We start from the raw sequence: 16,472 nt of genomic DNA on the forward strand, positions 1-16,472 counted from the left end.
GGAAAATAGCTTTGGATTGAGATGTATCTTCAGATGTGATTTATTGAATATCCAAGTACATTTTGGGTCTAAGGCTTATTTTTTTAGTGAAATTTTGCTGTCAATTTAAAAGTAAGTTGAGGTGAGAGGTAAACTAGTCATTAAATGTCCTAGATTTTATTCGTGATGACAGAGAATGGCTCCCATTTTATGGTTTTTATTAGGTCCTTCCTTTTCCTTCTCTTGCATTCAATTTTGTACCTCGTATTTCTTTCAATCATTTATTCTACTTCCCAGAGCCAAAATTAGAAATATTAGAGGTTTCTCTGAATGGGCACTTATTACTGCATTGAATTTTTGGCCTTGCTCCACATATGAACAATCCAGTTATAGTTCCCTATTGTCTTATATGTAAGTCTTTATTAAAATTGCAGACAATCCAAATTATATGGTAATTTCTTATGCACTTTATCTGAGAATCAGTTTACCTTTTGCAGATGTTTCAAGGAGACTTCATTGCAAAGAAACATTCTTTAAAACCTAGCACCTTGGAGCTTTATCTGTTTAGGAAGAAGCTAAGGGACATAGGAGCCAGCTTTGCAAAGCTGTGGGACACCAGCATCCTCCAACAAAGGTTAAAAACCACTTGAAAACCCTAGTGTGATTCACCCCACCTCTTACCTTTAGAAGCAGATAGTTCAGTCAGAAGGGGGGAAACTGTTGGAAGGACCATTGCTATGAAAAACATGTGGTGGAGAAGGGTGGGAGATTAGGCAAAGGGAAGAGGAAAAAATGGTTTTTGTTCGGTTAAATTAAAATCTTAGATGCTTGTTTACACACAGGCTTTTCTGATGCTCATGTTCAAAAGATATGTATCCTTGTCTCACAAAAGCATATGGTGCCTTGTCTATTTTATGATCATCCCTCTGGAAGCAACTGATGCCTAACACTTAGCAATCCTCTGGTGAAACCCTAATTCTGGACTTGGAGAGTCATAACCTGGACTGATTATGATTTCCAAAAGGAACATTTTTGGCAAATTAGTTCTCAGTATTGATACTGATAGGCCCACAGAACTCTAAATCCCTTCGGGGAATTATATCATGGGTAAACTTCCATTATGCCTGTTTTTTTAAGCACCAGTGATTGATCAATAGATTTTTATTAAAATGAAAAATAAAGAGAAAGAACTACCATTAGCTAAAGTACCAAGTAATTATTGACTTGGGCACGTGCCCTGTTGTTTGTATTCTTCAGTGTCTATCCTCTACATAGCAAAAACCCTTGTGCCATTTTTGGATTTTCTTGGTGCTTTGTTTCCTGAAGTGTGCCTCATGATTTCATGTGAATATATGATATTTTGTAAAATCCTACTACTCATTCCATAGCAGGTACACGTGGGTTAACTCTATGAGGGAACTGATTCAAATTTTAACAGAAATTACTTTAGGCTTCAAAGCAATGAGTTTCCCAACACTGGCGAATGTAGACATTTTGGCAAGTCAGTAGGGAAGGTGTTTTCACCCAACATCATTGTATTTGGCTCAGGTAAAAGTCAGCCCTTCTGGGCTGCGTTGCAGGTGAGATCTAAAAATCTGGACATATTTCAAAAACTGATGCCTGTTCTTATTAAGTGCAATGATGTGAGGTGCCATGAGCAAGCGTGATTTAAACCTTTCCTAGCATTAATTTTACTCATGCGCTCTCAGCATGTATTTTTGTTGTCTGCCATCTCCTACTGAAGGTTGCCAGTTAGCTAAACATTAGCCAACCATATGACATCAAGCCCACACCATTAATCTGATTTGGTAGAACCACTCATTTTTATAAAAAATTGGAAATCACACATACTTACATACACCCACACATGCACACACAGAAATTTTATTTTTTAATAAAACAGGGCAGAAACCAGTCTTCTTGTATGAAGCAATTAATCTGTATGCACATATAAACCAGCAAACAAAATCGCTTAACATCCCCAGTAGGTCTTATTTTTCAGTGGTTGGATGACTCTTTTTGTCTTGTCCCTACCCATTGCCATGGCTACTGGTTGTATCAGATTTATTCCAGAAGCTTGTTGTATACCAAGTCTTGTGTCATTGTACTTTCAGCGCCTGTCTAACTTTCCTGTCTGCCTAAAAAATCACAAGCATTTGAAGGCAACACAGAGTGTGTTTTCTATCTTGTAAATGGTCTAAAGTCAATACATATTAAGAGCATGCTCTTATTACTAATTAATATTGCTGCTGCCAAGACATGGAAACAACCAAAGTGTCCTTTGATAGATGATTGGATAAAGAAGTTGTTATATATATATATATATATATATATATATATATATATATATATATATATATATAATGGAATACTATTCAGCGGTAAGAAAAGATGAAATAGGACACATGATGAAATTTGTCACAATATGGATGGACCTTGAGAATATAATGCTAAGCAAAATAAGTCAGACAGAAAAAGCAGAGAACCCTATGATTTCACTGATATGTGGTATATAAACCAAAAACAACAAAAGAACAAGACAAACAAATGAGAAACAAAAACTCATAGACACAGACAATAGTTTAGTGGTTACCAGAGGGTAAGGGGGGTGGGGGGTGGGAGATGAGGGTAAGGTGAAGCAAATATATGGTGATGGAAGGAGAACTGACTCTTGGTGGTGAACACACAGTGGGATTTATAGATGATGTAATACAGAATTGTATACCTGAAATCTATGTAACTTTACTAAAAATTGTCACCCCAATAAACTTTAATTAAAAAAATGTTGTTGCTGTATCACAACATTTATATAAAACATACATTGTGGAATTCTTTTTAATAGTACCGTTTAATGAGTACTTAGTGTGTGCCAGTATACTAAATTCTTTACATATATTTCTCTTTTACTTTCCACAAATCTGTGAGGTAGGAACTATTACCACTATGTATAAAATATCATTCCTGTTACATAACTTGCCAAGTCACATAGCTAACCTGAGTCCACCATTAATTATCATTACTTAAGTAAAATAGCACGTGTCCTCTAGACTCTAATTATTTAGAAAAAAAACACCCTTTGGATGACTGGTTAGCATGCTAGCTGGTTTGAAAATGTATAGTTTATCTGTGTCCTAGACTAAGAATCGTGTTTAGCCTCATTTATATATAGTAAGCTACAATAAAACAGGAAATGGCTATAGTGTAGAAGATGTTTGATATTTCAGAGATGATAATGATGGATAAGAATATGCTTTCACAACTTGGGTTATCAGACCCAGGTGAGTACATAAGTGGATTCAAATTCATCAGTGTCATCAGGCCTAGATTGTGGTCTTTCTTTCACATACCCCTCAGGCTGTATATTGCCTTTTAATAGCATATTTTTCCCATTATAGTTGCCCTTGATATTCATTTCAACCACATGTCCTGGTATACATGTATACCAGGATACATACGTGTGTGTGTGTGTGTGTGTGTGTGTGTGTGTGTGTGTGTGTACTAGGAAGAGGGCAGATGCTTTTTCCTTCTCAGTTAACTCTCTTGTTGTATCACATAATGTTATATACTAAACTGTTACCCCTCTTTACGGAGCCTAGAACAGCATTGTCTAATAGAAGTTTCATTCATGATGGAAATATTCTATGTCTGTTCTGTCCAATGCCACTGTTCACATTTGGTTACTGAGCACTTGGCATTTGGCGAGTACAACTGAGGAACAGACTTTTTTAGTTTATTTAATTTTAACTAAATTAAATTTAAATTTAAATAGCCACACGGCTAGGGATGACCTTATTGTATAACATATGTCTAGAATACTAGTTTAGCCCTGAATGGGACCTTAGAGTTTATCAAATCCAACATATTCATTTCATTTTAGGGGACTCTAGAGCCAGAATTTGAAAAGAGATAAACTTAAGCCTGGAATCCTTGTTTCTCGACTTCTAGTCCATCGTTTCTTCCTTTGAGACTTAAATATTTTTTAATGGTTTTTTGAAATTTCAGATTTTAATTTAAGATTATTTTGGTAGGACCTTGCTTATATTGTAACAGAAAATACATTTTGAATTAAATTGTGACTTCTTTTGTCATCTTTATTTTAAAGTTTGTAATTATAAAATAGGTCATTAATGAACAAGTTTACATGCATACTATGGTCAAAGGGTTTAAAGTAAAGTTTTCTTCCTATCCCTGTTTCTTAGCCATTGATTTCCCTCCCCAAAGGGAATGGTTGTTATTTCTTTGTATATCGTTTCAGTCTTTTAGATATTTTACATGTATACAAATATGTATTGTTCTCTCCTCTTTTAAAACAAGTGGTAGGATATCATGCACACTGCTCTGCACATTCATTTTTTCTTTCATTAAAAGTGTATCCTGGAAATTTTTTCCATATGAATACACAAAGAGTTTACTTTTAAGTAGTTGCACAGAATTCCATTGTACATACAAGTATCAAACATAGTTTATTTAATGAATCCCCTATTGATGGGCATTTACTTTCTAAAGTTTTCTCTTAAAAGCAATGTTGCCGTGAATAATGCTGCATATTTATAATTTCCACGTGTGCAAATATATCTGTAGGATAACCTCTATAAATGAAAACACTATGGTGTGTCAAATGGTGTCTGTGCATTTTTAATTTTGATAAATAAGACAAACCTCTGTCCATAGAGATGCGACATGATTTTATAGTCTCATCAGCAATCTATAATCTACATGCCCTCATCTATCCAATGTGTTATCACACTGGTTGATCCTTACTATTATGATAAGTGAAAAGAATCTCATTGTAGTTTTAATTTTCATTTTTCTTATTATGAATGAGTTACCATATGCACAAGGGCCATATGTGTTTTATTTTCTGTGAAATATGCTTATATACTTTTCCCCTTTTCATCAGTATTTTTTGTTATTGATTTATAGGAGCTTTTATATATTAGGTGAGAAAAAAAATATATGTATATATCACAAACAGAATGCAGATATTTTCTTTAGCTTGTTTGTCTTCTTCATTTTGCTTTTGATGGTGTTTACCATATAGAAATTATAAATTCCTATGTAAATAATTGTACCAGTATTTTCTTTTATAGATTCTGATTTGAGTCATAATTTAAAAAGAACCTCCTTATTTTGAGAGTATACAATAATTATTTTAACTTATTTGGAATTTATCCTAAAGATGAAAAGTATGACTTAAACAGTTTTTGACTTCTAAATGACAACCCAGTTGTCTTAATATCATTTACTAAGTAATCCATATTTTCTCCACTTATTTGAGATTCTACCTTTATCACATATCAAATTTTAATTCATATTTGAATCTATATCTTACCTTGTTGTCTGCCCCATGAAATATGTTTAGTCTTAACAGTACCTCTTGTTTTGATATATTATAATAATATTCTCCCATTATTATAGTTTTTACTGACCGTTCCTCACCATTCTTACTCATTTTTCCTTATGAAATTTAGACACAGCTTATCTATTTCCAGAACAAATTCTGTTAAATTTCAAGACTGATTTAGAGATATATAAATGGTGTTGAGTATTTCTATCTGGAAACATGGTATGCCTTTCCATTTTAAGTATTTTTTTTGGGTCCTCTGGCAGTGTTTTGTGGTTTTCCTCCAATAGATCTGATGCACTTATTGTTTAATTTATTCCCACATTATCGTTTTCATGCCTTTGAAATGGGGTCTTGCTTGTGTATATGGAAGCTATTATCTTTTGTATATTAACTTTGGATCCTGCAGAATTATCTTTGTTTTGTAATATTGTGGCAAGTGATTCTCATATGTTTTCCAAGTACCCAAGTATAAATCTACAAATAGTAGATCTATTTTACCTCTAACTTTTCAATTTTTAATGCCTTTACTTTCTTTCTGTGGTCTAACTGTATTCAATATTTCCTCCAGAACTAGGTAAGCCATAGTAAAATGTTTGGGCAATTTTTTATTGTTCCTTATTTCAGTTGGAAAAAGTCCAGATTTTCCCAGCCTATGGCTTCTCATTTTTCCTTGTCTCTCATTATTGAAACATAAGACTGACTTTTAGATTGAAACAGGACTATTTTCTTATGTGTGTTTTTTTAAAATCAAGAATCAATTTGAATTTTATTAAGTACTGTTTCAACATCTATGATAATGATTTTATGATCTCCATAGGGTTATTATTTTTTTAACTTCATAATTTCAAAAGCCTTATTGTTTTTAAGTTTTATTCATTCTCTGCTCATCCTTTCTTTGTTCACTGTTCTTTCTCACTTCTTGTTCAATTTAGGAATCCCAGTGGTTGCTGTTGTGAATTTAGTGGTAATTACTTCTTTTCCCTGAGTTAAAGCAAATGTGCACATCAAAAGAGCAAAGTGTCAAATGATAATAGCTGGTAATACAGCCACAAAGAAAAGAAATTTCTTTGTCTGTTGCTATTTGTGTATATGTTTGTGCTTTTTGTTTCAAAGGAACGGGCCATTATCGCTCATATTATGTAGTTGTGTTATTGTGGAATTCTCTAGTGATGGAAAAGGAGAATAATGTCCAGCCATATAAAATTGCTAAACCTGCTGGGATACAAGTCAAGAATATCCTTTTCTGTGCCCAAATGGGAAAGCCTTTTCCCTTCGTGCTGTTTTATTTTTGAGCAAGATGTTTTATGTCACAAAGTAGCTCACTCTCTCTTTTCAACTGTTTATGCCCAAATTACATTTTATATTCCAATCAATCACAAAATAAAAACAGAAAATGTATTTGAGGAAAGATGAAAATATCAGTGTCTAAAACATGGAAATACTTAGTAAAAACACTTTCAGCTTCTTCTTGCTCTGCCTATGGCTGCTCATTTTTCCTTGTCTCTCATGAGCAAAGCCAAGGTGGCTGGCCATTTCCTGTGAAGCTGCAGGGATGGGACTGTGCTCCTCTTAGAGAGCGCTAGGAAGATAAGGAACCAGATACTGGTCTCCAGAATGGGAGAACATTCCCAAGTCCAATGTGAAGAGTAGTTTAGAAAAACAGAAGTGTTTTGTAAAGGGACCCGCCTAAACCAAATATTCTGAGTGTCTCTGAAGTAAAGCAAATGGGCACACACTGTGTCATGTAGAAAAGGACAAACAACTGTACAAATCAAGTAATAAACAATTTAAGAAAATATATGTGGCCTAAATTTAGTATCAAGGTGATGGGCAAAATGACTTACTCCAATTTGTGATGGTCCTGTTGCAAATGCAATGACAAGACAGCCAGTAAATTGTAGGCACGGATTACAGCACATACATCAATGAGATGGTCCAGGTGCAGGCTATTTAAATAAGATAAATCATCTGTGGAGAAGGAAAAGGTCAAATGTGATCTTCTCTCTTTCTTTGTCTGAGTAAAATGGAAACATTAAAATTCCTTTCAAGAAAAGAAACATCGGCACATTAAGTAATATAGTCTCCCTTCCACCCAGCCAAGTCTGACTGTATTCCACCTGAGCCCTGCCTTGGTCTCTCTTGTTTTCATCCAAATATAATTTGGCTACTTTGTACCAAATAGGAAATCTTACTCTGACCTCACATCATTTAGTCATGCTTGGAGCTTAATCCATTATCTTCCACCCCAATGGCATAGGAAGATTGTTTTTTCCAACTCTCAGATGGAAAAGCATGAGTGCGCACACACACACACTCACACATACAGTCACACACCCTCTCTCTCTCACACACTCAGAAATATTTTCACTGATCTACTTTTCTTACTATTTAGGATGGTTACGCATTTTCTGTCAGCGAGCATCCTTCATTTGATAACTGTGGGGCACCTAATAGTTTGTATCACCCTGCTAGGTGCTGTGTAGTATACAGACAGGAAGAGGGAGGGGAGAGGCTACTGCAGAACTATTGAGAGGCACGCTTTCAGTTTCCACACAGCCATGTTTCTTTTAAGTGGGACGTATGCTTTATTCTTTTAGTTTGGTTTAGCATTCATTCATTCATTCATTCATTCATTCATATTGGCTTCTACATTCAACGTATGTTTTGGAATACCTACTAAGTGCCAGACATTATACTAGGCTATGGGGATTCAAAGACAAATTAGAATCTCTTCTCTCAAGGAGGTGTCTGGTTAGTAGGTTTACAATAAAGTTTTGAAGCTACTATAGTGTGCCTGCCTAAGGTGTAGTTGAATCTCAAAAGAAGGAATGCTCAGTTCTTGCCAATTGCTGAGGATGTGATTGCTTCAGTAATTGCTGAAGATGTGATGATTAAACAAGTTTTGAAAGATGAGTAGCTGATTTACCAGAAAGGCAGGAGTGGGAGGCATGCTGGGTGGACCCTACATATGCTTAGAATGCCATGGTACTTTGAGGGAACTTCTGTAGTTTAGGATGGGATGGGTATTGCAAGTATCCAGGCTGGAGAGGTAGCAAGTACTCAATTATGGAGGTTCCTGCACACCATTCTAAATAATTTGGACTTTAACCCGTAGATACTGAGGAGTCATGAAAACAATTTTTACCACAGCAAGATTTTTTGGGCAGAAACATGGAAAAGGAATTACGAGGTGAAGGCAAGGAAGTCAGTAAGTTGGCTATTTTAAGATACCGTCTGCAGACATCCAGCATATACAAAAACCAAGCCAGGAGAGTAGACCAGAAAACAATGCCAGCCTATTATATTTGACAACTTATGGTTTGGGTGACATCTAAGAAACATGAAACTTTAACAATAATAAATTAAGAAGGTGCTAGCCACCCAAACCTTTAATTTCAGGTATATAAGGGATACTTTATTTTACCAAGTATATCAATTCCTGATTTTAAAAATTCATACTAATACCAAATTGCAAATAATTCAAGGGATTATGACCTTCCTCATTCTCTTTGCATTTCCAAGATTTAGAGAGTAGCCCATATACCCAGATAATACCAGGGCTCCAAAGGATTTCAGAGACCATGTCCTTCAGTGATATTCAAGACAAGATCCCTCTCCATGTCCTCCAGAAGCAGCTCCTCTGATAGCTATAATATGTATAAGATACAGAGGTATCCACTGGCTATGGCCCCCTCCCAATCCTCCTCCTTCCATACCATCTCTGAATGACCATTGCAGAGCTTGAAAACCTAATCTTGTCAAAGCTCCTCATTTCATAGTGGGGACATTGGGGTTCACAGGCTAGAAGTGATTGATTTACCCCAGGACACATGACTAATAGGTAGAAAAAGGGTTCCTAGGTGTCGTGCAGGGTGTCAGGCGGGGTCTCTGGTCCTGGTCCCCACATAAGAACGCAGGACATGGTGAAGCCAAAAGGGAACACCCACGGAGCCATAAGTAGGGGAGTTATATCACTATATTCTCACTGGCGGCATCCGCCTCTCTGCAATCTGCTTTTGCTAGCCCCCATTTTTTTTGCTAGTGTAGCCACAGCAGTTATATTAGTGGCCAATGGCTTATGGGTTACAGCTAACGGCCAACTAGCCACAGCTGATGGCCATCTGATCACAGTTAATGGCCATTTACTACCCGATCCAGCACCTTTCTATGTGAGGCCAAGAGCCTGGAAACTGCTTTCTGGGACTCTGTCCCCACACTCCACCCCTACAGGGTCTCGCCTCACAATCAACATGACAAGCGTCTTCCGCGAGGGTCCCTGTGTGAGGAGCCTGGAGGTGAATGCAATATCCTGGTCATAGACAGGCTCTCTGAGCACAGTCAGGGTTTCTCAGGGCACCACCAGTACTTCTCGGCACAGCCAGACTTCCTGGGCTTCTTAGGGTACCGCCTGTCTCCCCGGGCACAGCCATGGTTTCTCAGGGCACCACCGCAGTACTTCTGGGCACAGCCAGACTTCCTGGGCTCAGTCAGGGCTCTCAGGGCACTGCCACTCTCTCTGCGCTCAGCCAGACTTCCTGGGCTCAGCCAGGGCTCTCAGGGCACTGCCACTCTCTCTGCGCTCAGCCAGACTTCCTGGACACAGCCAGGGCTCTCAGGGCACTGCCACTCTCTCTCTGGGCCTCTTGGGGTACTGTGCTGGAACAACAGCGGCTCACAGTCAAGGTGCTTACATATTCTCAATGGCGGCCAGTCATGAACACAAAAGCAAACATCCGCCAGTTCCACTACATGGTGGTATGTTCCCAAACAGTCAAGTAGTCCATTAAATTAGGGATGGAAGGCAATTCCCCATAGTCCATAGTCATTCGCCAGGGCTGTCCTGGGCGTGAGGGACGACCTTGACCACACCGTTATCTTCCACGGAGGACTCAGCAAGCGTTTCCTCCTGGGACTACAAGTCCTGCATCCGGGCTGCCTCAGTAAGCAGTTCCCAGCCCACAGAGTGGCATCAACCTTCGCTTTCTCCAGCCTCTGCTGGTTGGGGAACCATTCAGATCTTCCCACCCCTCCACAGGGATCAAGATCTCTGGCAGCTGCTCCTCCTGGTCTTCCTCAGACTGAGCTTTCATATGCACAAACTGCTCCACTGCCCTTCGGAAAGCTTTGGCCAGCACCGTATCCTGCCAACTATGCCATGTGTCGTGCAGGGTGGCCTGCGGGATCTCCGGTCCCGCTCCCCACATAAGAACGCAGGACATGGTGAGGCCAAAAAGGAACACTCACGGACCCATAAGTAAGGGAGTCATATCACTATATTCTCTCTGGCAGCATCTGCCTCTCTGCAATCCGCTCTTGCTAGCCCCCATTTTTTTGCTAGTGTAGCCACAGCAGTTATATTAGTGGCCAATGGCTCACTGGTTACAGCTGACGGCCAACTAGCCACAGCTGATGGCCATCTGATCACAGTTGATGGCCATTTACTACCTGATCCAGCACCTTACTATGTGAGGCCGAGAGCCTGGAAACTGCTTTCTGGGGCTCTGTCCCCACACTAAGTGCCCTGGCTAGTGAATAAAAACTCTTATCAGTTTTGGTTATCCTGATTTTTATCTGGCTTCTCAATAAAGACCATTCTCTCATAGCATCACTTGGATATGACCAGCTACTTACACATTCACTTATACCTGTCATATTTGATTTATGTACATTTTTGTAGACAAATTTGTTTAAGGTCATGTACTTACTATTCACTGTTAGCATTGCTAAATGCTTGTTTTCTCCCTACATCTGGATCTAAATTAATATGCAACAAACTGACTTCATGGGTTTAAATCAGTTGCACCCCATGCAGCCATTTCTTTCCATTCCCAAATCCTTCTATTTTAGTTGTAGGAGGTTTAATTTAATGGAAACTAAACAATATAGACACCAAGACTATGGATTGATAAGCTCTTCCGAAAATCGTTGTGTGACCATCAGGTTCCACTAACCCTCTACCCCATCCCACTTCTTGCTGTATCTGTATCCTAGTACATAATGCTCTAAGTGGTAATTTCTGGGTTGTTGTCTCCCCCAACTAGACTGAGTGCTTCCTGAGGCCAGGAAACATGCCTTTTTATCTATAGCATCTAGCTCAATATCTGATATGTAGTAGAAATGTAATGGAAATTTACTTAATGAATAATTAGATACATAGATACCTTAGCTCTTGTCAATAGGACAAAATGTATGGGTAAGTTTTATTTTATTGCTTAGTTCCTTTTTTCTGCATTGTCAGGGAAGGTTTTACCGTCTAACTGCTAGTGGACCAGCAGCTGCCTTAGGTGACAGTCCTACCAAACCCTAGATTGCGTAGGATGTTCTGGGCGATGAGAAATGGCTTCAAGATTGAACATTGTTTATGTCTTCAAATAAAATCTATAAATTATGCATATTAGCGCAGAGATATAGCAAACCATTAAAATTGTTGTGTTTGTTTTCTGAATAAGCATCCAGAAGTAGAGTTTGTACACAGCAGGATACCTCTGTTCTTGCTGCCATTAAAATAAACCCTTTTATATTGACTTTCAGTGAACCTTGCAGCCAACATCTGTCCCATTAGTTTTCACATACGGGGAGAATGTGGCATGATAACTCACCAACAACAGAGGCAGCAGTTTTATAAATCTTCTGTTGTAGTAGCTGGAAGGGATAGAGCTGTATTCTCACTGTGTCAGTGCTCTTTTCACAATTCACCCTTGCAGTGGGTAGTTTGCTTTTTCAGCTCCAGGTGAACACAGAAATATGTAATGTCACTAAATGTTGCATGGCTTAACATCACTCCAATTTTCAGATAATCTGATGAGAACTTTGTTATTTTTTTCTTATTCTAATGGTGGCCTACTTCTTTCATAAGGCTGTCTCTTTTAAAGAGGGAACTTGCCTAACACTCTGTTACTTGGGAAGGTGTGCCTATGACTGGTACTTTTTGCTGACGTGTCTGCTTACTCCTCTGATTTGATCCATCACATTGGGTGGAGGGAGTGAACAACGGTTTCATTCATGTAACTCCAATCCAAATTGCTAATAACTGGGTTGTGTATATGACAACAATTAAGGATAAAAGGTAAACCTTTTATTACTGACCTCCAGTCACTCTGCCGCTTGCCGTCTCTTTTGATGATACTGTTATGATTGTCATAGTTTCATTGCAAAAGGAAACCCCTACTGTCACTTGTGTGTCTGAACAGCGTATAGGGAAAGGTTTTGGTTTTGGTTTTAGCTTTCAACTTCTCAGATAGGTCATTGTCAATGTGGTAGATGTACTCTCGTTGACTAATGCAACACCAGGGCTTCATATCCAATACCATTTACACAAGTAATAAATGTCATAACAGCTACTATTTAGGGTGCTTATCTACCAGGTACTGTTCAGATATATGCATACACACACGCGTGCACATGCACTCCTTTAATCCTCCCAACAGCCATATGAGGTTGGTACTGTTATTACAGACAAGGCCACTTAGGCACAAAATGTTGAAGTTACTAGCTCAGTGTTAGAGCTGGGAAGTGGTAGTCAGGTCCTGACTCAGGTGTTTGCCTGCCGATGTCAGGCTGTGCTGACCACGGTGGGATGAGAAGTGGATGCTGAGCTGGCTCTCCAGGTAGTTTTCACAACTGTCTGTCTCAGGAGTTAGGGGAACAGAATGATGCTAAAGGCTCATCAGCAGTCTTGTCAGTGTAAAATGGCCTGTGACATCCCCTCGTGCATGCAGTGGGCAGCTCTTGAGATCATCTTACTGGCTGGTTGAGGAGATGGCAGATTCTTCTCCCCATCTGCTCCCTTTATTGTATGATCCCCACTTCTATTTTACCTCTAGGTATATAAACTCATGGAATTGAAATGGTAGATAATGATAGGATTTTCCCGCCCCTTGACCCTCCGCAAAAAAAAAAAAAAAAAAAAAAAAATCCCAGAAGTAGAATATAGTTGTGTTTAACATGGAAAGCATCTCCAAAGCAGACTTCATGAACTAAATATCCAGGGTGATCTTATTTTACTTCCATCATGACTATTTTGCTGCTACTCCTTTAAGCTTCTTTACTCCTCAATAAATGGAGATAATAAAACCTACTTCCCAAAGGCTGTGGTGAGTATTAAATGGTATAATGCTTCTTAAAGTACTTCTGTAGGCGTGGTGAGTATATTTTTCTTTTCTCTTTCCAAATGGGTTTCTGAAAACAAAAATTGAGAGTGAGTTTTGGAGATCTTAGAACAGGTTAAAACGAACAACGCTTCTATGGATTCTCCCTTTACCCCTTTCTCTCGAGAAGTCTTTCCTTCAGGGGTCACTTTTATTTTATATTTGTATAAACTTATTAACATACTCATGGTATGTTAAATGCAATTCTATCAGTAGTGTCCAGGGTTCATACCTTATTAGGGAAAATCCTCCCATAAAAAGGTTCATTTTGTCTTTTTTCCCCATTAACTTATTTCCCTTGTGCGCCATTAAAATGGGTCTTTATATATTAGGTTATTATCTAAGTGAGGGGTGTTTTAGTAATCTTTGCTACAGTTCAGCTCACTCTGTTTGCAACTTCAATAGCTCTTATTTCTGAAATTCAGGACTAGGTTTTTGAAAGTAGGTACAGCCTGGTTTTGAAGGAAGGACAAAATGCTCTATTTCAAAATCCTAGATCTGCAGAAGTGAATAAAGATCATGGACTTAGGAGATTGTGTTTTTTTGTTTTTTTTTCACTTTTGTCAAGAAAGTCACTTTGCTCCCAATTGGAACATTAGAATCTCTTTAACTGCAACCTGGCCAATGACTCTGGGTGGTCCATCGGGGCAAATCTCGTCATATGTGGCATTTGAATTAATACATTTTAAATCTATATTTCCTCACCAAACCTGATATTGATGATTATTTCCTTATTTTTCTGTCAAACATCTATTCTCTGATTGGATTTTATCTGCAATAATATCCATTTAATTTACTATCTGTTTATAACACCTCATTGTACTATGTTGTCTATATAACAAAGTTCAAAATAAGGCAAATCAATGGATCAATGAGTTTTTTTTTTTTTCCTGATTTATAAAAATGGCTTTATTATATTGTGCTGATATCCATGGAATAGAGTCTAAAAGTCATCCTCCGGGCAAAACTTTAAATATGAGGTTTGAATCCCAGGCAGGCCCATCTCGTTAGCCAAGAGTTTTCTAAGAACTGCCCACAAGGCCTTCTCACAAATACTCCTGCATCTCCACTTAGTTAGAGGCAGGACATTCTAAATCAGGTCAATTTTAAAGTTACCTTATAACTTGGTTTCAATATACAGTAATATAAAGTGAGCAGAAATCAGTGAAGATGCTATTTGGTTCCTTGGCTACTGTACATCCTGAAGTTTAATTGACAAAATGATGAATTTCCTTTAAACTTGAATTCAGGCTAGGCAATATTAGGTACTTCATTACTTGCACTCTCCTTAGTATTTTATATTTATGTAATGTTGCACTGGCAGAAGCTTATACTAATTGTCTTATAATTTGAACGTTCAAAAAGTATTTGTTCATGCCTAATGTGTGCAACGCATTATGATTAAGTATGTTTTTAGGCACCAAAGAGGACTCAGGTTGCAGCTGGGGACTGAAGGAGCTTTACAGGATAATAGAAGAATCTTGTTTGCAAATAACTAATGTAAGGTAGAGTGGAATGTGTCCTGAGGGGGATGCTGATAATGCTGTAGGAATCCTGAGGAATTAACTCTTGTCTTTCCTTGTATTCACTCTTATTTTCCTCTTGAAAATAAATACATCAAGGACTACAAAAATTCCACACCAGTGGTATTTTACTTAATGGAAAAATACTGAATATTAAACAGTACATGTTAGAATTGGTGAGGTGGAAGAAGTTCCTCCATTTCTTAATTTAATGAACAGTTATTGACTGTCTGTTTAGTGTCATTCACTGTGGGTGGATTTCTTGGCACCCTTCTCAAGAAGTTCACAAAACGTCCTCTTCCGGGGACGGTGTCTACAGGCATTCAGAATGGTCCAGCGTTTGACATGCCGTAGGAGGCTGTCCTACAATACAGCTTCTAACAAAACTAGGCTGTCCCGAACCCCTGGTAATAGAATTGTTTACCTTTATACCAAGAAGGTTGGGAAAGCACCAAAATCTGCATGTGGTGCGTGCCCAGGCCGACTCCGTGGAGTTCGTGCTGTGAGACCTAAAGTTCTGATGAGGTTGTCTAAAACGAAAAAACATGTCAGCATGGCCTATGGTGTATCGATGTGTGCTAAATGTGTGCGTGACAGGATCAAGCATGCTTTCCTTATCGAGGAGCAGAAAATCATTGTGAAAGTTTTGAAGGCACAAGCACAGAGTCAGAAAGCTAAATAAAAAAATGAAGCTTTTTTTTTGAGTAATAACAATAATTAAAGGGCTAAGAAAAAGAAGTTCACAAATTAATAATAAAGGAAAATGTCTGTGTTACACAAATATTTGCTGAATGAATGAAATGACATTTTATTTGTTTACCTGAATCCTAGATAAATTGTACTACTAAAGGTAAGCATTCATGGAACCTGAAGTTTGGAAAGGGCCCCAGTAATCACATTAATGGGTCTTCCTCTTATTTGTCATTTTTTCAACAAAGATAAATATATGATTTTTACTTACCCTTATTAAATTGCATCTTGTTAGTTTTACATCATCTTTCTAGATTTTCAAGATGACTTTTAACTTCTACCAACTTATTCCAGCTGTGGATCAGACTACATTTTCTACAGAGCCAAAATCAGAGCTTCTCTCTCTGCAACTTGACATTCTCCTACTAATTAACACACTTTCATTTATTCAACAGATATTTACTGAGCCAATTACCATAATTGCTATGATTTTCAGAGTCTTATGATGAAAGGTGCTAGACCTTAGTGACACAAGGCTGAATACAAGCCACTGCCCTCACGGAGTTTATAGTCTACAAATGCAGTGGGTGTGTACTAGTTGTTCAAGCAGTTTAAATAAAATCTATCTAGCTGATCTACTATTCGGAAATAAAAAGAATGTCCCCCTCAAGTTGGTCAGATCTCGTCTTGCCAGTCTTTTCTCATGCTGCTACTTGGAATAAACTCCCCTTTATCATCTCTGGCTATCAAGATTTATACATTCGAAGGAGATACATAAATGTTACC

At 38.0% G+C, this 16,472-nt stretch overlaps 2 protein-coding genes across 2 annotated transcripts in view; both read left to right on the top strand.

The window, feature by feature from the left end:
• NRG1 (neuregulin 1) overlaps positions 1–16,472 on the top strand; it is a gene marked incomplete at both ends in the record, with an annotated part of 1,021,509 nt that overhangs the window by 193,443 nt on the left and 811,594 nt on the right. The window lies entirely within an intron of this gene.
• Positions 15,322–15,678, top strand: LOC308496648 (large ribosomal subunit protein eL34-like; the record flags this gene model as incomplete). The annotated part of the gene is made up of 1 exon (XM_081046167.1): positions 15,322–15,678. Exon 1 carries the CDS (start codon positions 15,325–15,327, stop codon positions 15,676–15,678), a length of 354 nt encoding a protein of 117 aa, XP_080902293.1. The 5' UTR covers positions 15,322–15,324.

The sequence above is a fragment of the Rhinolophus hipposideros genome, assembly GCF_964194185.1.
Source record: "Rhinolophus hipposideros genome assembly, chromosome: 4".
Lineage (NCBI taxonomy): Eukaryota > Metazoa > Chordata > Mammalia > Chiroptera > Rhinolophidae > Rhinolophus > Rhinolophus hipposideros.